Source organism: Rattus norvegicus, chromosome 9 (assembly GCF_036323735.1).
Source record: "Rattus norvegicus strain BN/NHsdMcwi chromosome 9, GRCr8, whole genome shotgun sequence".
NCBI classification, from domain to species: Eukaryota; Metazoa; Chordata; class Mammalia; order Rodentia; family Muridae; genus Rattus; species Rattus norvegicus.
Window position 1 is genome coordinate 64,159,690 of NC_086027.1, and position 12,930 is coordinate 64,172,619.

The 12,930-nt window shown below is 44.7% G+C and overlaps 1 protein-coding gene across 1 annotated transcript in view; it reads right to left on the reverse strand.

Moving 5' to 3' along the window:
• The window catches only part of Rftn2 (raftlin family member 2), a 56,281-nt gene that overhangs the window by 13,628 nt on the left and 29,723 nt on the right, over nucleotides 1-12,930 (reverse strand). Inside the window, exons 6-8 of the mRNA XM_343571.10 lie at nucleotides 11,980-12,101; nucleotides 10,764-10,867; nucleotides 1,593-1,671 (exon numbers count right to left, since the gene is read on the reverse strand). Of these exons, the coding sequence (XP_343572.4) occupies nucleotides 1,593-1,671; nucleotides 10,764-10,867; nucleotides 11,980-12,101 (305 nt within the window). The remainder of the gene's footprint in view (nucleotides 1-1,592; nucleotides 1,672-10,763; nucleotides 10,868-11,979; nucleotides 12,102-12,930) is intronic.

A 12,930-nucleotide genomic window follows, 5' to 3' on the forward strand; every position in this document is an offset into this window, starting at 1 on the left:
TCCATTAATTCAATCCCATGGGGGCTGTGAATGAGCAGATTCTCCACAGAATACTCCACGATAAACTCCCGACCCAGGGTCATCCTCCCTGAGGTGAGGGCACACTGCTCACACGTGGGTCCCAGACGGTGATTCTCCTCTCCTGCCTCACACCTTCTGATCCACTTCCCTACCTCAACCTACAATTCCAAAATTAACATAGCATGGCTAAATTGCATGCACTGTGGGTGTGTGAGGTCCTATTATAAGTAAGGCATTATCAATACAGCTTTCCACCGGTCAAAGAGCACTGTTCTAGCTTCAAAACCACAAGAGTAAGAAACCCTGCCTCAGTAAAAAAGCAGGACAGTCAGGCATGGGGCTGCGTCCTTTTAATCCCAGAACTCAGGAAGCAGAGGAAGGTCAGTCTCTCTGAGTTCAAGTCCAGCCTGGTTTACAAAATGAGTTCCAGGACAACCAGGGCTACAGGGCTACACAGAAAGACCTGGTCTGGGGTTGGGGATTTAGCTCAGTGGTAGAGCGCTTGCCTAGCAAGCGCAAGGCCCTGGGTTCGGTCCCCAGCTCTGAAAAAAAGAAAAGAAAAGAAAAAAAAAAAAAAAAAAGAAAGACCTGGTCTAACCCCCCCCCCCCCCCGCCCCATTACCAAAAAAAAAAAAAGGCTGGGCAGTGTCAGCGTGAGACTGTATTGGGACAAACAGAAGTGTTGCATGTTGTTAGAGGTCAAGATAACCAAAACTGTGCATATTTTTTGCAAACTTTGGCACTTTGGACGCACAAACTTAGAAAAATAATGGAGGAACCCCCCTTACGCTCTACCCTGGGAACTATAGTGGCAGAGGACAGGTTAGCAGCACGGATTTATTTTGTATGCACACAGGGACTTCGTTATAAAGAAGAAAAAGGCAAAGGAATGGCTTGGTGTGGAAGACTGAATTCAGCATAGCTTTTTGAGAGGCTGACAGGCTGGAAGCAAGAGACCGGCAAGGAAAGCGATGCCAGAGCCTCCAGGGAGTGGTGAGGGAGCAGATTATCTCACAGAGGGTTGCTTTTGCAGGTTCGAGTCAGAGAGGGTCCTTTCCAGTTGTCACTCTCTTCCTTCCAGTAGGGAGAGCAGATGTATATATAGACTGGAACCTGCTACCTCTGTAAGGTGACATATAGGCCATTCTATGGCAGAGAAAAGGGCAGACACTTCTGGGGTCTGCTTTTTCTTAGTTGCCTGCAGCTCAAAATGGTTCTTATGCCAATGTGCTGTGTGCTGGGAAGGTCTATTTTAATAGTCTTTGGAACTGTGTCATCCTTTCTTTTTAAAAACAATTACAATTTTTGTTTTATTCTGAATTAGTTGTATGTAGTGTATGTATTTGTGAGTGCCATTGGCCTGTGTGAGTCAGAGGACAATATGGGAGTCAGTTTCCTCCTGCTACAGTGGGTTTTGGGGGAACCAGTTAACTTCTCTTTTGCGTTCTTTAGGAGACTGTTTCCATGCTGAGTCTGTGTCCTGTGCTCAGTTTAGAAGGAGAGAGAGCTTGAGGATTAAATGCTTCACTATCATGTCTTACTCATGACATCAACACTGAGGTTTTACTCACTTCTGGGGTCTGAGCAGCTGAGTTCCATGTCACTGGCCTTTGGAGAAACACGACCTGCTTGGTAGCCAAGTTCCCTTCACTGAAAGTTAAAATAGTACCATTAGCATTGTGAATTAGGAATTTCCTCTTAATGCTACAGAGATCTTAATTACTTTCTAAAGTTAAGATACCAACAAATGGGTTTCATTACACCATTTTATATACATGTGTCATTATACTTTGTTCTAGTGAATTCGTAATTTTCTCCATATTTAATTAGGTTGGCCCACGTATATCCTTTGTGGGGTAATCTTCTGATCCCAAAATAATTATGAAATACAGGTGTACTGGAAAAACAAAAAGAAAAAACCCTATTAAAAAATTAATTGGTGTGGGGTGAGAGGTTTTGGAGAGATCACTCAGTGGTTTAGAGCTCTTGCAGCTCTTCCAGAAGACCTGGGTTCGATTCTCAGCACCCACATGGTGGCCCACTGTGGCTGTAACTCCAGTCCAGGGGATCCAATACCATCTTCTGGTTCACATTGGCATCAGGCATGCTGGACAGACAAATACGCAGGCTAAACATCCAGACGCATAAAAGTTAACTAAGAAGTTGGAGGGTCGACTCAGTGATTAAGGGTGGATGCTGATGTGGGTGGAGAGAGGGAGCAGCAGTTAGAAGCACTGGCTGCTTTTCCAGAGGATCGGGTTCAATTCCCACCCCGGACATGACATCAGTTCTACAGGATCTGATGCCCTCTGCTGGCCTCTGAGGGATATGTGTACATGATACACATAAATGCATGGGAAACACTTGCACACCTTGAAAATTTTTTAAAGACTTTTAAAAAAAGGGACATTGTCTTGCAGAGGACCTGAATTCATTTCCCAGCACCCATATTAGGTGGCTAAAAATCAACTGTACCTCCAGACTGGAGGGACCCGATGTCTTCTTCTCTCCTCCATGGGCACTTACACACATGTAGCATTCACACACACATATGTACACATAGATAATATAGACATTTTAAATAATTATTAATTATTAATTTAATAATTCAAAACTCTTTATTAAATATTTATTTATTATATATAAGTACACTGTAGCTGTCTTCAGACACACCAGAAGAGGGCATCAGATCCCATTACAGATGGTTGTGAGCCACCATATGGTTGCTGGGATTTGAACTCAGGACCTCTGGAAGAGCAGTCAGAGCTCTTAACCACTGAGCCATCTCTCCAGCCCTCAAAACTCTTTTAAAACAATATATATTATAATCCTCCGAACCCCCCATCTCAAAATATATCAAAAAATATAATTTTGTGAAACCAATTTCAGACAATTATTTTTATGTTTTTGCTTCCTCTCTGGTTCTTCTCAGCACCTGCCTTTTTTCCATACCTGCGACCACCACGTGTTTACGTTTTCCTGTATTCCCTGTGTACGTGATGGTAGCTTTAATGGATGTCCAGGATCTTCAAAGAATGAAGACACCAGAATGTACTGTTTTCCCTTATGCTTTAGAAAATAAGTTTCTTGCTAGTTCTAAATCATGCTGTTATATACACACATATATGTTATTATATGTTTCTATATGAGAATATGAGCACACACATACACGTACATATGTATATGTGTGTATATATATACATATCCTCCCCCTTATGGATTATTTCCTCGAGATGCATTGTCAGGAATGAAAGTATGATTTAAGCCTCTTGGTGTGGGTTGTCAGATTAGAGAGCAATTTTCGGAGCCACATGTGGGGAGTTTTCTCTGTATTTTCCACTCAGCCGGTTCAGTCCCAGCCAGGTCCATTCACTGCCGATGCCCTTTGTAACTGGCACTCAGCATCCGCCTTAGCTGTCATCTGGGGTGGCATCCTCTCAAGGGCTTCCCTGTCTCCTAGGGTCTGTGGGGAGGAGCAGAGCTGAAATTGCTCAGTAACAACTTTTATTATGCAAAGAACCCCGACAAAACCTTACTGTCAGCCGCAATCCATTCTGCGGTCTTTGTCTCTGGAAACTGAATGGGAGGGAGGCTTAGGCTCTACAACTGTGGTCAATGGGACGTTTAGCGAGCATTCCAAACGTATGGATGCTGGGCATTTGGGAAAGTTAGAAATCTTCCCCCAAGGATAGAAGGAGATGACTACAATTTTATTTTATTTATTTATTTATTTTTTGGTTCTTTTTTTCGGAGCTGGGGACCGAACCCAGGGCCTTGCGCTTCCTAGGTAAGCGCTCTACCACTGAGCTAAATCCCCAGCCCCTACAATTTTATTTTTAAAAGATTTCTTATAGTCAGTCCAGTTTCATTTCAGTTTGAGCATGTCTTCTGTCAGAACAAAATGCTTTGGACGGTGTAACTTTTGGGGATAAATTGTGTGGGACTGTGGAAGGGATTAGCATTGAGACTAGACTGGGCCAGTGCTTGGGAGTCACAGGCTACACTGGAAAAAGACATGACTTGGGAACCATACAGTTCCTGGGTTCAAATCTCAGCCCTGTCACAGCACCCAGAGCCTATGGTCTTTATGTTCTCCACTATTTAAGGACCCGGGGAGGATAAGACAGAGTCTTCCTCTATGCAGCCACCAGAAGAAACACAAGTGTGTAACTTAGGGTGGAGAGGTAGCTCAGTGCTTAAGAGTGCTTGCTGTTCTCGCAGAGGACCTGGGTTCAATTCCCAGCACCCATGTGGTGGCTCACGGCCTCGTGCTTCTGTGGAGGATTTGCAGGTCTGGTGCACAGACAGCTAGGTAGGTAAAGTACTCACATACGTAACATGAAGTAAATAGGAAGAAAGATAGAGAAACATTCAGTTCTCTATCCACTTAGCACAATGTAGGATGGAGTACAAAATAATTTTTATAAAAAGAAAAAATATCAATCAAGAATATCTTTCAGAGAGAAAATTCAAAGGAGAGAGTTCATAGGAGAAAGACAAAAGACTTCTGAGCAATGCTTTGTTGTAGTGGACAAATAAATACACAAGAGAACCAGGCCTGGGCGAGCAGGCCAGGTCAAGGCAGGTAGAGAGTCCCCAGAGTGGGTTCTCGCCAACCAATTAGAGGATGGGACATGTCTGAATCCAGGACAGAATGAGCCAGTCTGCTTACCCGCTACTTCTAACTCTTTTCCAATACAAGAACCCTTCCCGTCAGGTCCAAATGACCCCAGCGACGCTGGCTGCAGATGTGAGAGGCTTTTTGACCCTAACACCTTACCATAAGTTTAGGCTGTTTTGAAAAAGTCTGGGTTCTCATTTAGTTATGGTTTCAGTTTAGAATGTGCAGAGTACATTGGAATGGAGAATAATGAGGAAGGTAAAAGCAAGTTTCTACTCCGCTACCCCATGGCAATTAGATGCTTAACCTTATAGGTCCTGATGTTAGGATGTCAGGAGGAGAGGCAAGGAAAAGTTGTGGCCTGTAACATTTAAATACCACATCAAAAATGAGCCACTGAAAGCTTTGCTCTGAAGTTCCAGTGAAACTGGCACAAGCCTAACTTGGGAGGCAGAGGCAGGTAGACCTGCTCAAGTTCAAGGCCAGCCTGATCTGCATACTGAGTTTCAGGACAGCTAAGGCTATGTATGGAGACCCAGACTTAAAACAAACAAATTCAGGTTTGCACAAGAATAAATAGTAAGTTTAATGTAAACATAAGAAAGCAAAATGACACTACCGTCAAAAACTTTCAGACTGAAAAGTCCTAAATATAGCTGGATAATACCTCCAGGGATACTTAAAATTTGAAATTATTTTTGTGGGATATCATGGGGCTGAAGATATGATCGGGTGCTACAGGATTTGCTAAGCATGCCTGAGGCCCTGGGACACAGATACATACATACATGCATACATACATTACATACATACATACATACATACATACATACATACATACATAGAGACAGATCATAAAGAGAGCAGGGAGTGAAAAGACAAGTTACAGACATGTCGAAAGTTGGAATATATAAAAGACTCTTATCTATGTTTAAATAATTTATAAATACAATCTTAAGTGTGAGCAAAAGACTCTAACAGGTACTTGACCAAAGAACCCAGGTGGCCCATGAAATGTAAATGGCTTAACCTCAGTTATGATTAAAACTATAAATAAAGCAGGAGAGATGGCTCAGTGGTTAAGAGCACTTGTTGCTCATCCAGAGTACCTAGGTTCGATTCCCAGCACTCAGACGGTGACAACTGCCTAACTCTAGTTCCAGGTGATCCCAAACCCTTTCCTGGCTGCTGTGGGCTCCTGTATGCACATGGTACACAGATGCATATTCTGGTGTGCACACACAAACATATAAAATGAAAGTGACAACAAAAATCTAGAAACGAAAACAAAGCAAACAAACAAAACCACCCGAAAACCACACAGATGGCTGCGTACTTCCCAGATGATGCTGTTTTGAAGTACAGTCGTATTTCATGCTTGAGGAGGGGAACGGCCTACCCCCACCACCTCTGGGCTGCAAATGAAACCAGAATCAACCTTTTTGGATTGGTTTGACATTTATGTAGCCAAATGAAACACACAGCTCGGCCGAGCACTTCCACTTACAGAAAGCCCATGGATGCACACCAGGGTTCCTACTTGCGCTAAGAAGGACTGGTCAGGAGCACCATTGGAGGGCGAGCACAGCACAGTAGGCAGCTACTGTGCGGGAGAGCGAACACCCACGTGGCCATACAAAACTCATCAGTGCAGTGCTTCATGCTGCCCAGCCCCGCTTGTCAGGCAGTGAGGGCACAGGTACAGTTTTTGCACTTTGTGTTTAATGTGCTCCTATGTGTTCTATACACAGCAACTTTCTCCTGAGACTTTGTTATTCACTCTGTTTTATGTGTGTGGGTGTTTTAGCAGTCATATGTCTCTGTGTGGGTGTTGGGAGTTGAATCCTCGTCCTCTTGAAGAGCAGTCACTGCTTTTAGTCACAGAGTCACCTCTCCACCTCTCCAGTACCCACAGCGATCGTTTGAAGGGCACAGGTTAATAGTAACTTTATTCATGGTATTTAAACCAATGAAACGCCTGTGGATGAGGTGGTCACTGGTCCAGTGGGGAGGCTACAACTGCTGTGGTTTCAGAAGGGCTTCATGGAGCCCAGGCTGGTGCTGAACTTCCTGTGTAGCTGAGGAGGACTTTTGGTTGAGATACAGCCCCTGAGAGTTCTCTGCCTGCACTTCTGTGTTAGTACCACATGGACACCTGGTCCCAGTGCATGTCAGAGAGGTCAGCATCAGATCCCCTAGAACTGGAGTTCCATGGTGTGGGTGGTAGGGGCTGAACCCAGGTTCTCTCAGAGCATTAAGTGCTCTAAACCACAGAACTGTTTCTAGGTCCCTCTCCTCTTTTACGTCTGTAACATTAGTTACAAGTCAGCTGACACTTGTTCTCCTTCCTGTTTTTCTTCCTTGCTCATTTTCCCCTTACTAACAACTACTTTGTGGGGCACAGGGATGTGAGTCTGTCTCTGTCTCTCTGTCTCTCTCTGTCTCTCTCTGTCTCTCTGTCTCTGTCTCTGTCTCTGTCTCTGTCTCTCTCTCTCTCTCTTTCTCTCTCTGTGTTTCTATTTGGTTACAGTAAGACTCATTTAGGGAGGACTTTTGTTTTGAACACATGTCCTGGCATATAAAAAGTACTCTTTAAGGACTTGTTAAGTAGACAGGTCAATGAGCAAAGGCAAAATGACTGATTTCTGCCCTGAGTAGAAACCCGTCCTGGGTGTGGGGAGATCGGGTAACATCATCATAGACTCTAACTCAAAGAGTTTCCAAGGGCTGTTTGGATGTTTAACCAATTAGCAAAGGAAAAAGATTATCTTTGTGCCACAAAACATATAGCTCTAAAGTTGTTCTAGTTTCCGAGTGAGTCTATGCTAAATGATTCTTAATTCCACCAATAGCACTGTGGTTTCTTTTCTTTCCTTTGTTAATGAGGAGGGAGGAGTTAAGAAGGAGGGGGAGGAATGTAGTCTTGAATGCAGCAGACTTAGGTGGTCCTTTAACTGCTTATTTTTCTTGAGGAATTTCCTAGTAACTCTCACCTTGACTTCTCTAGTAGAAAAAGGATTGGGCTATTGGCATGACAGCGTCACGCCAACAATAAGGAAGGAATCTGCTTCGTTTCCAGGCTGGCTGCAATAACCTTGGAAGGGTGTAGGCATGGTTCCTTCCAGCCTTGTGCTGACCTCATGATCTTTCCATGAGAGTGCTGTCATAAACCACTGCCTAGGACACGGGAACAATGTCAACCTAGAGAGCAGAGAGTGCGCGCATGCGCTGTGATGTCATGAGGAGATACGCCCCCTGTGAGCCATTCAGGTACAGCTTAGACAACAGAAGAGCACAGAAAGCTGAAACACTGTCTCTAAGGAGGGGACTGTTCACAAGCGGTGGCTCTCTGAGGGATGGAGTTTTCAGGCACAGGGTCTCCAAAGAAAGAGTATGACATTTCTCTTTCTGGGTGTAAATATGCATCTTTATCACATTACTTACTTCCGTTGCCTCATTGCTCCGATCCTCGGTGTGGATCTTGTACGTGGTGGACTGCTTACCTTACATCTTCTGGAACATTTTGATTTGGGACAGGTCATTCTATCCTGCTTGGACAACTGATTTCGACCTCTTAGGAATTTGGTTCTGCTATAGGGTTAGGTCCCCAATAAATAGTTCTTATTTATTATTATTATTATTATTATTATTATTATTGTTGTTGTTGTTGTTGTTGTTGTTGTTATATATTAGTATATCAAGTAGTCCTCTCATTTATTCAGATGTGTTCATGTTTTTCTTAACAATCCTCATGAGCAGTGAACGGCATCACACTTAATCTTCATTTTATATTTGCTGTGTCTTGGATATGAAGTCTCTCCAGAAAAGGCTCATATGTGAAGCTTCTTCCCCAGGTAGTGGTCCTGTGGAGACGGGATCTTACAGGTTCTAGCTTCCTCAACATGTATAAGTTCATGACTGAACGGGCTCTTGGGAGGTGAGGCACGGTTGGAGGAAGGAGGCCTGGCTGGTAAGCAGTGTTCTGCCTTCACACCAGAGCAGAGATAAGGAGCTAAAGCAAGTCTGTCCTTTAAATCACGTTCCTAGATGTCCTGTCACAGTGACAAAGTGACTCTTGGGTACTCAGAAGGACCCAAGGAACAAATAAACAAGTTATACAAAGCTCCTGGCGTCTGAGAGACGAGCAGGACCCTGCTTCACTTTGTCGTCCTACGCGGGGCAACTGCTGTTCAAGCATATCTCTGCTCTCTCCTGCCCGGGACCAGCCTTGGACTCATGGGAACGGATTTACCCGACAGTGAGGCTGCTCTTTAATCTCCTCAGGACTTGGGCATATTCATATTTTATATTCCCAATCTCTCTTCTCTTTAATACTTCCTTGGAACCTATGGGCTAGAGTGCCTCATTGCTTAATTACTGTATTAAATTACTGAATTCATGGGCTTGACCTGCTCCAACCAGAATGCAAGCCCCTGGCTATGCGTTAACACTACGTGAAATGTACACACGATCCTCACAAATGACTTCAGACAGATACCGTGGGTGCTTTTCACTGCGAGATAGACTTGTTCTTTTTAATTTCACTTAAAAATCTCTGGAGAGTATCAATTTATTATAAAACATTAAATAATAAGAAACTGAATAGAAGCAAAGAAGCCCCTTCCCCCTTTATCTATTATAGTCTCCAGGGCTGAATACATTCTAGAACCACCGTGAAGCTGGTCCCAGGGTTACCAGACACATTTGAAACCTATACAGTTGGAATTGGGATTATTCTCTAATTTTGTCATAAAACTTACCTTTAAAATCCATTAACAAATTAAAGATTTAAAAATTATTTTTTTGTGTATGGGCGGTTTTGTTTTTGTTTTTGTTCAGGTAAATACATGCAGTACCTGAAGAGGCCAGAAGAGGGCGTCATATCCCCTGAAACTGGAGCCACCATATGGAAGCTAGGAATCAAACCTGGGTCCTCTGGAAGAGTAGCAGGGCTCATAGCCACTGAGCCATCCCTTCAAGCCCCCAGATCCTTAGCAATTGTTACAGACAGGAGTCTATAACAACGCAAATTTAGTGAGCAATTAGTCCCCTTGCCATTGTAATAGCATATAAAGGTATATAGACAGTAAGAGGAACACTTCCACCGTCCCACGGTACCTAGAGGATCTGGGGCACAGGAGAAATCTGCATGACGGTAAAGTTTTGGCACCTTTCTCTCTCCCTCTGTTCTAGAGCAATTGTACAGCTACTCCTCATATAATGTTCGGAGGGCTTCCCCAAAGCCCTGGGTTGCAGGGTAGGATCTCATGTAGTTTGGGCACAAAATGGCTGAGTCTGGCTTCATGTTTCATAGCCTACTCCCTCTCAAGGTACTCTTGGAATCACAATATGTTTCAGTTCCAGTCTTAGGCTTAGTCCTGTCATTCCCAAGTGATCCTGACCGGATACAGGAAATGCCACTGGAGCTCAGGAGAAGTGGGCTGGCTGCCAGATGTCTTGCCCATTCATTCAGAGCTCTGTGGGAAATCCTTACAAGTGAGCCCAGCTGGGATCCCCAATGAATGGCAAGGAATACCTATACTTTTCCTTAGGGGAAGAGGAAGGAGAGATTCAGGATTTCTACACTTCAGAAGGTCTGTAATTCTAGCTGTATCCGGCCAAATGCACCTAGAGGAACATCAAACAGAGACAGAGAAAGCAGACAAAGTGGTGGCAAGTGGATTGCTGTGAGTTCAAGGCCAGCCTGGTCTACAAAGTGAGTTCCAGGACAGCCAGAGCTATAGAGAGAGACCTCAACTCAAAAAACAAACAGAACAAACTGAAAACAATTTGAAGGCACACACAGACACACACAGACACACACACCTTGTTGAGGTGTGAATGGAATGGTGTGTGCAGACCCATGGCTCAGACAGAGGAATTCTTGTTTTTCAGAAGCCCCTGCAGATTCCCCAAATGTCTGTGTAGTTGAGGCACTTGGGGCAGTGCCAATGCCAGGGTCCCACCCTCTAAGCAAAGGGATTGGATCTGCAGACCTCCTAATCTCATGAAACCACACTGGAAGCATTTCTCATAGGCTTTAAGTGAGCATTGGTTAACTTATCTCACAAGCAAGCAGGTTTTAGAATTAGACGTATAGGCAAGGATACACGGGCATTACCTGTCGTGTCTCAATATAGGTGTGGGCAACACGCTTGTCAGAAGCCATCCAAATTCAGCCAGCGTATGCAGCAGGGGGCCATAATCAGTCTTGATTTCACAGCCCTGTGTGAATAAGCACAAGAGCTTACAGTCGAACAGCAAAGGCAAGAAGTACGAGCGAGGATGAGGGTGTGTGTGTGTGTGTGTGTTGTAGTGTGTGTGTGTGTTGTAGTGTGGGGGGGTCCTGTGTACAGTGAACATGGGGCACATGCAGCTCCCGGAATGTCATCTTCTGCAACTGCTGCCTTCTTAAAACCACAGTCAGTGGGACGGTGGCCATTCAGGTCTTTCTCCTGTCCTGGGGAAGCCTGGTTCAGATTCTAAAGTGTAGAGCTGGGAATCTGCATTTTAAAAGCTCCCCAGGGCGTCCGGTCCACGGAGCTTACTAAGTAGGTTTGGCAGTGTGGTCTAGGGACTGGGGTGGGAGGAGGGTGGGCAGGGAAGCTGACAGACTGGATGTGTGGCCTCACTGGAGTATGTTTTCTCTGGCTGATTTCCTTATCACCCACCTTCCCCAGCTCCCTCAGTGGGGTTTACAATTTCTCTCAGAATGAGTTCTGTCCTTTATGGTCTTCATAAGGCCATAATGCCTCCTTGACAGACCCTGTCTGTGAGGCCCTCGTACACTCAACAGAGGTGTCCAAAAGTATCTGTCTACCTCAGGGGCAGTGGTTGATGACATGTGAATTCATAAACACACAACCCCTGCAGCACTGCCACCTCTGATTGTGACCGCGCCTGTGTGCACACATCTGGCTCGGTGCGTAAGATAAAGACTTTGGATGTTTTTGCTTAAAAAATCAATTCAAAGGCTACAAAAGGCCTGGCACACGGTCACTCAGAGGTGAAAGGCTAGATGACTGGCTGAATTATTATTCCAGCCCAATTGCCAAGGCATTTTGTAGTGAGGATTTCTGAGCCAGAGGATTTTATCTAGGGCCAGAGTCTCAGATTTGGGGGAACCTACTTTTGTTTAGATACAGGGAGTTGTTTTTGCTATTTACTGAAATGTTTGCAAACACAGGTAAGCATACGGAAGAAGTCTGTCGATTCGTGGTTGAGGATTCTGGTGAGAGTGGATCATCTGTGTTTGAGGATGTGCATTACCTGGCAATGATGAGTGTTCGTAAAGTCACACACGAAAGGAAAACAGACTGTTGGAAACTGCAGCTCACCTCAATGACTGTCCACTGTTCTACTACAATGGCATCATTTCCTCTCCTGTTAGAGCCTGGGACTCCAGACCCTTCTTCTTCATAGATAAAAAAGCCTTCCAAAGATTTAGGTAACTGGTCCCCTGTGGGGAAGGATACAATTCAGAAGAGTCATATGCTTGTGTCTAAGACCCCCCAAATCCTCAGGGTAACTGTGGTGGAGGTGAAGGACCCTCGTTCTTACTGCAGTGTAAGAGCTATTAAGAGGCTTGGCCTGGTAGAAAGTAGGTAGGTTATGGGGTTCCTGTGAAGGATGCTAAGGGCTTTTGTCAGCCTTACACCCACCACCTCAGGTCAAGATTAAGCCATGTACCAGCTTCCGGCCGTGGGGCAGGGCTAGGCCAAGTTCCATTCTCCACCTACAGTTCTCGGGAGGAGCAGGGATATTCTTGAAAAACCACAGAATGTACTGATCGTCACCTGACCCTCTGGTCCCAGATAGAGTTCGAATGCATGTCATATGCCTGCTAGCCAATAGATTCACAGGTCAATATGCTTAGCCAGTAAGTTTAAACTGTAACCTTGCTGATGTAACCTGTACCCCTAAAGAGTATAAAAACTGTTATAGCCATTTAGGGTCGCCTTCTAGTCACTTGCCATGAGGGGCTGATTGAAGGTCGACCCTGATGAGTCAGAATAATAAACCTCTTGCGTTTGCATCAAACTCCGTTCCCGCTTGGGGGTCTCACTTGGGGGGTCTCCCAGTAGTTAAGACTCACTCTGAGCCTTTCAGAGGCTGGGAGAAAAACTTGTCAACTGGAAGCCATTTCCTCAGGTGTAGCCCCAGGTTCAGTCCCAGCATCGGTGACAGAAGTTGGGCAAAGTGACTCACACTTGTAACCCCAGGATTTATGATGTCCAGATAGGAAGATAAAGACTTTAAGGTCATCCTCAGCTACACAAGTTTGAGGC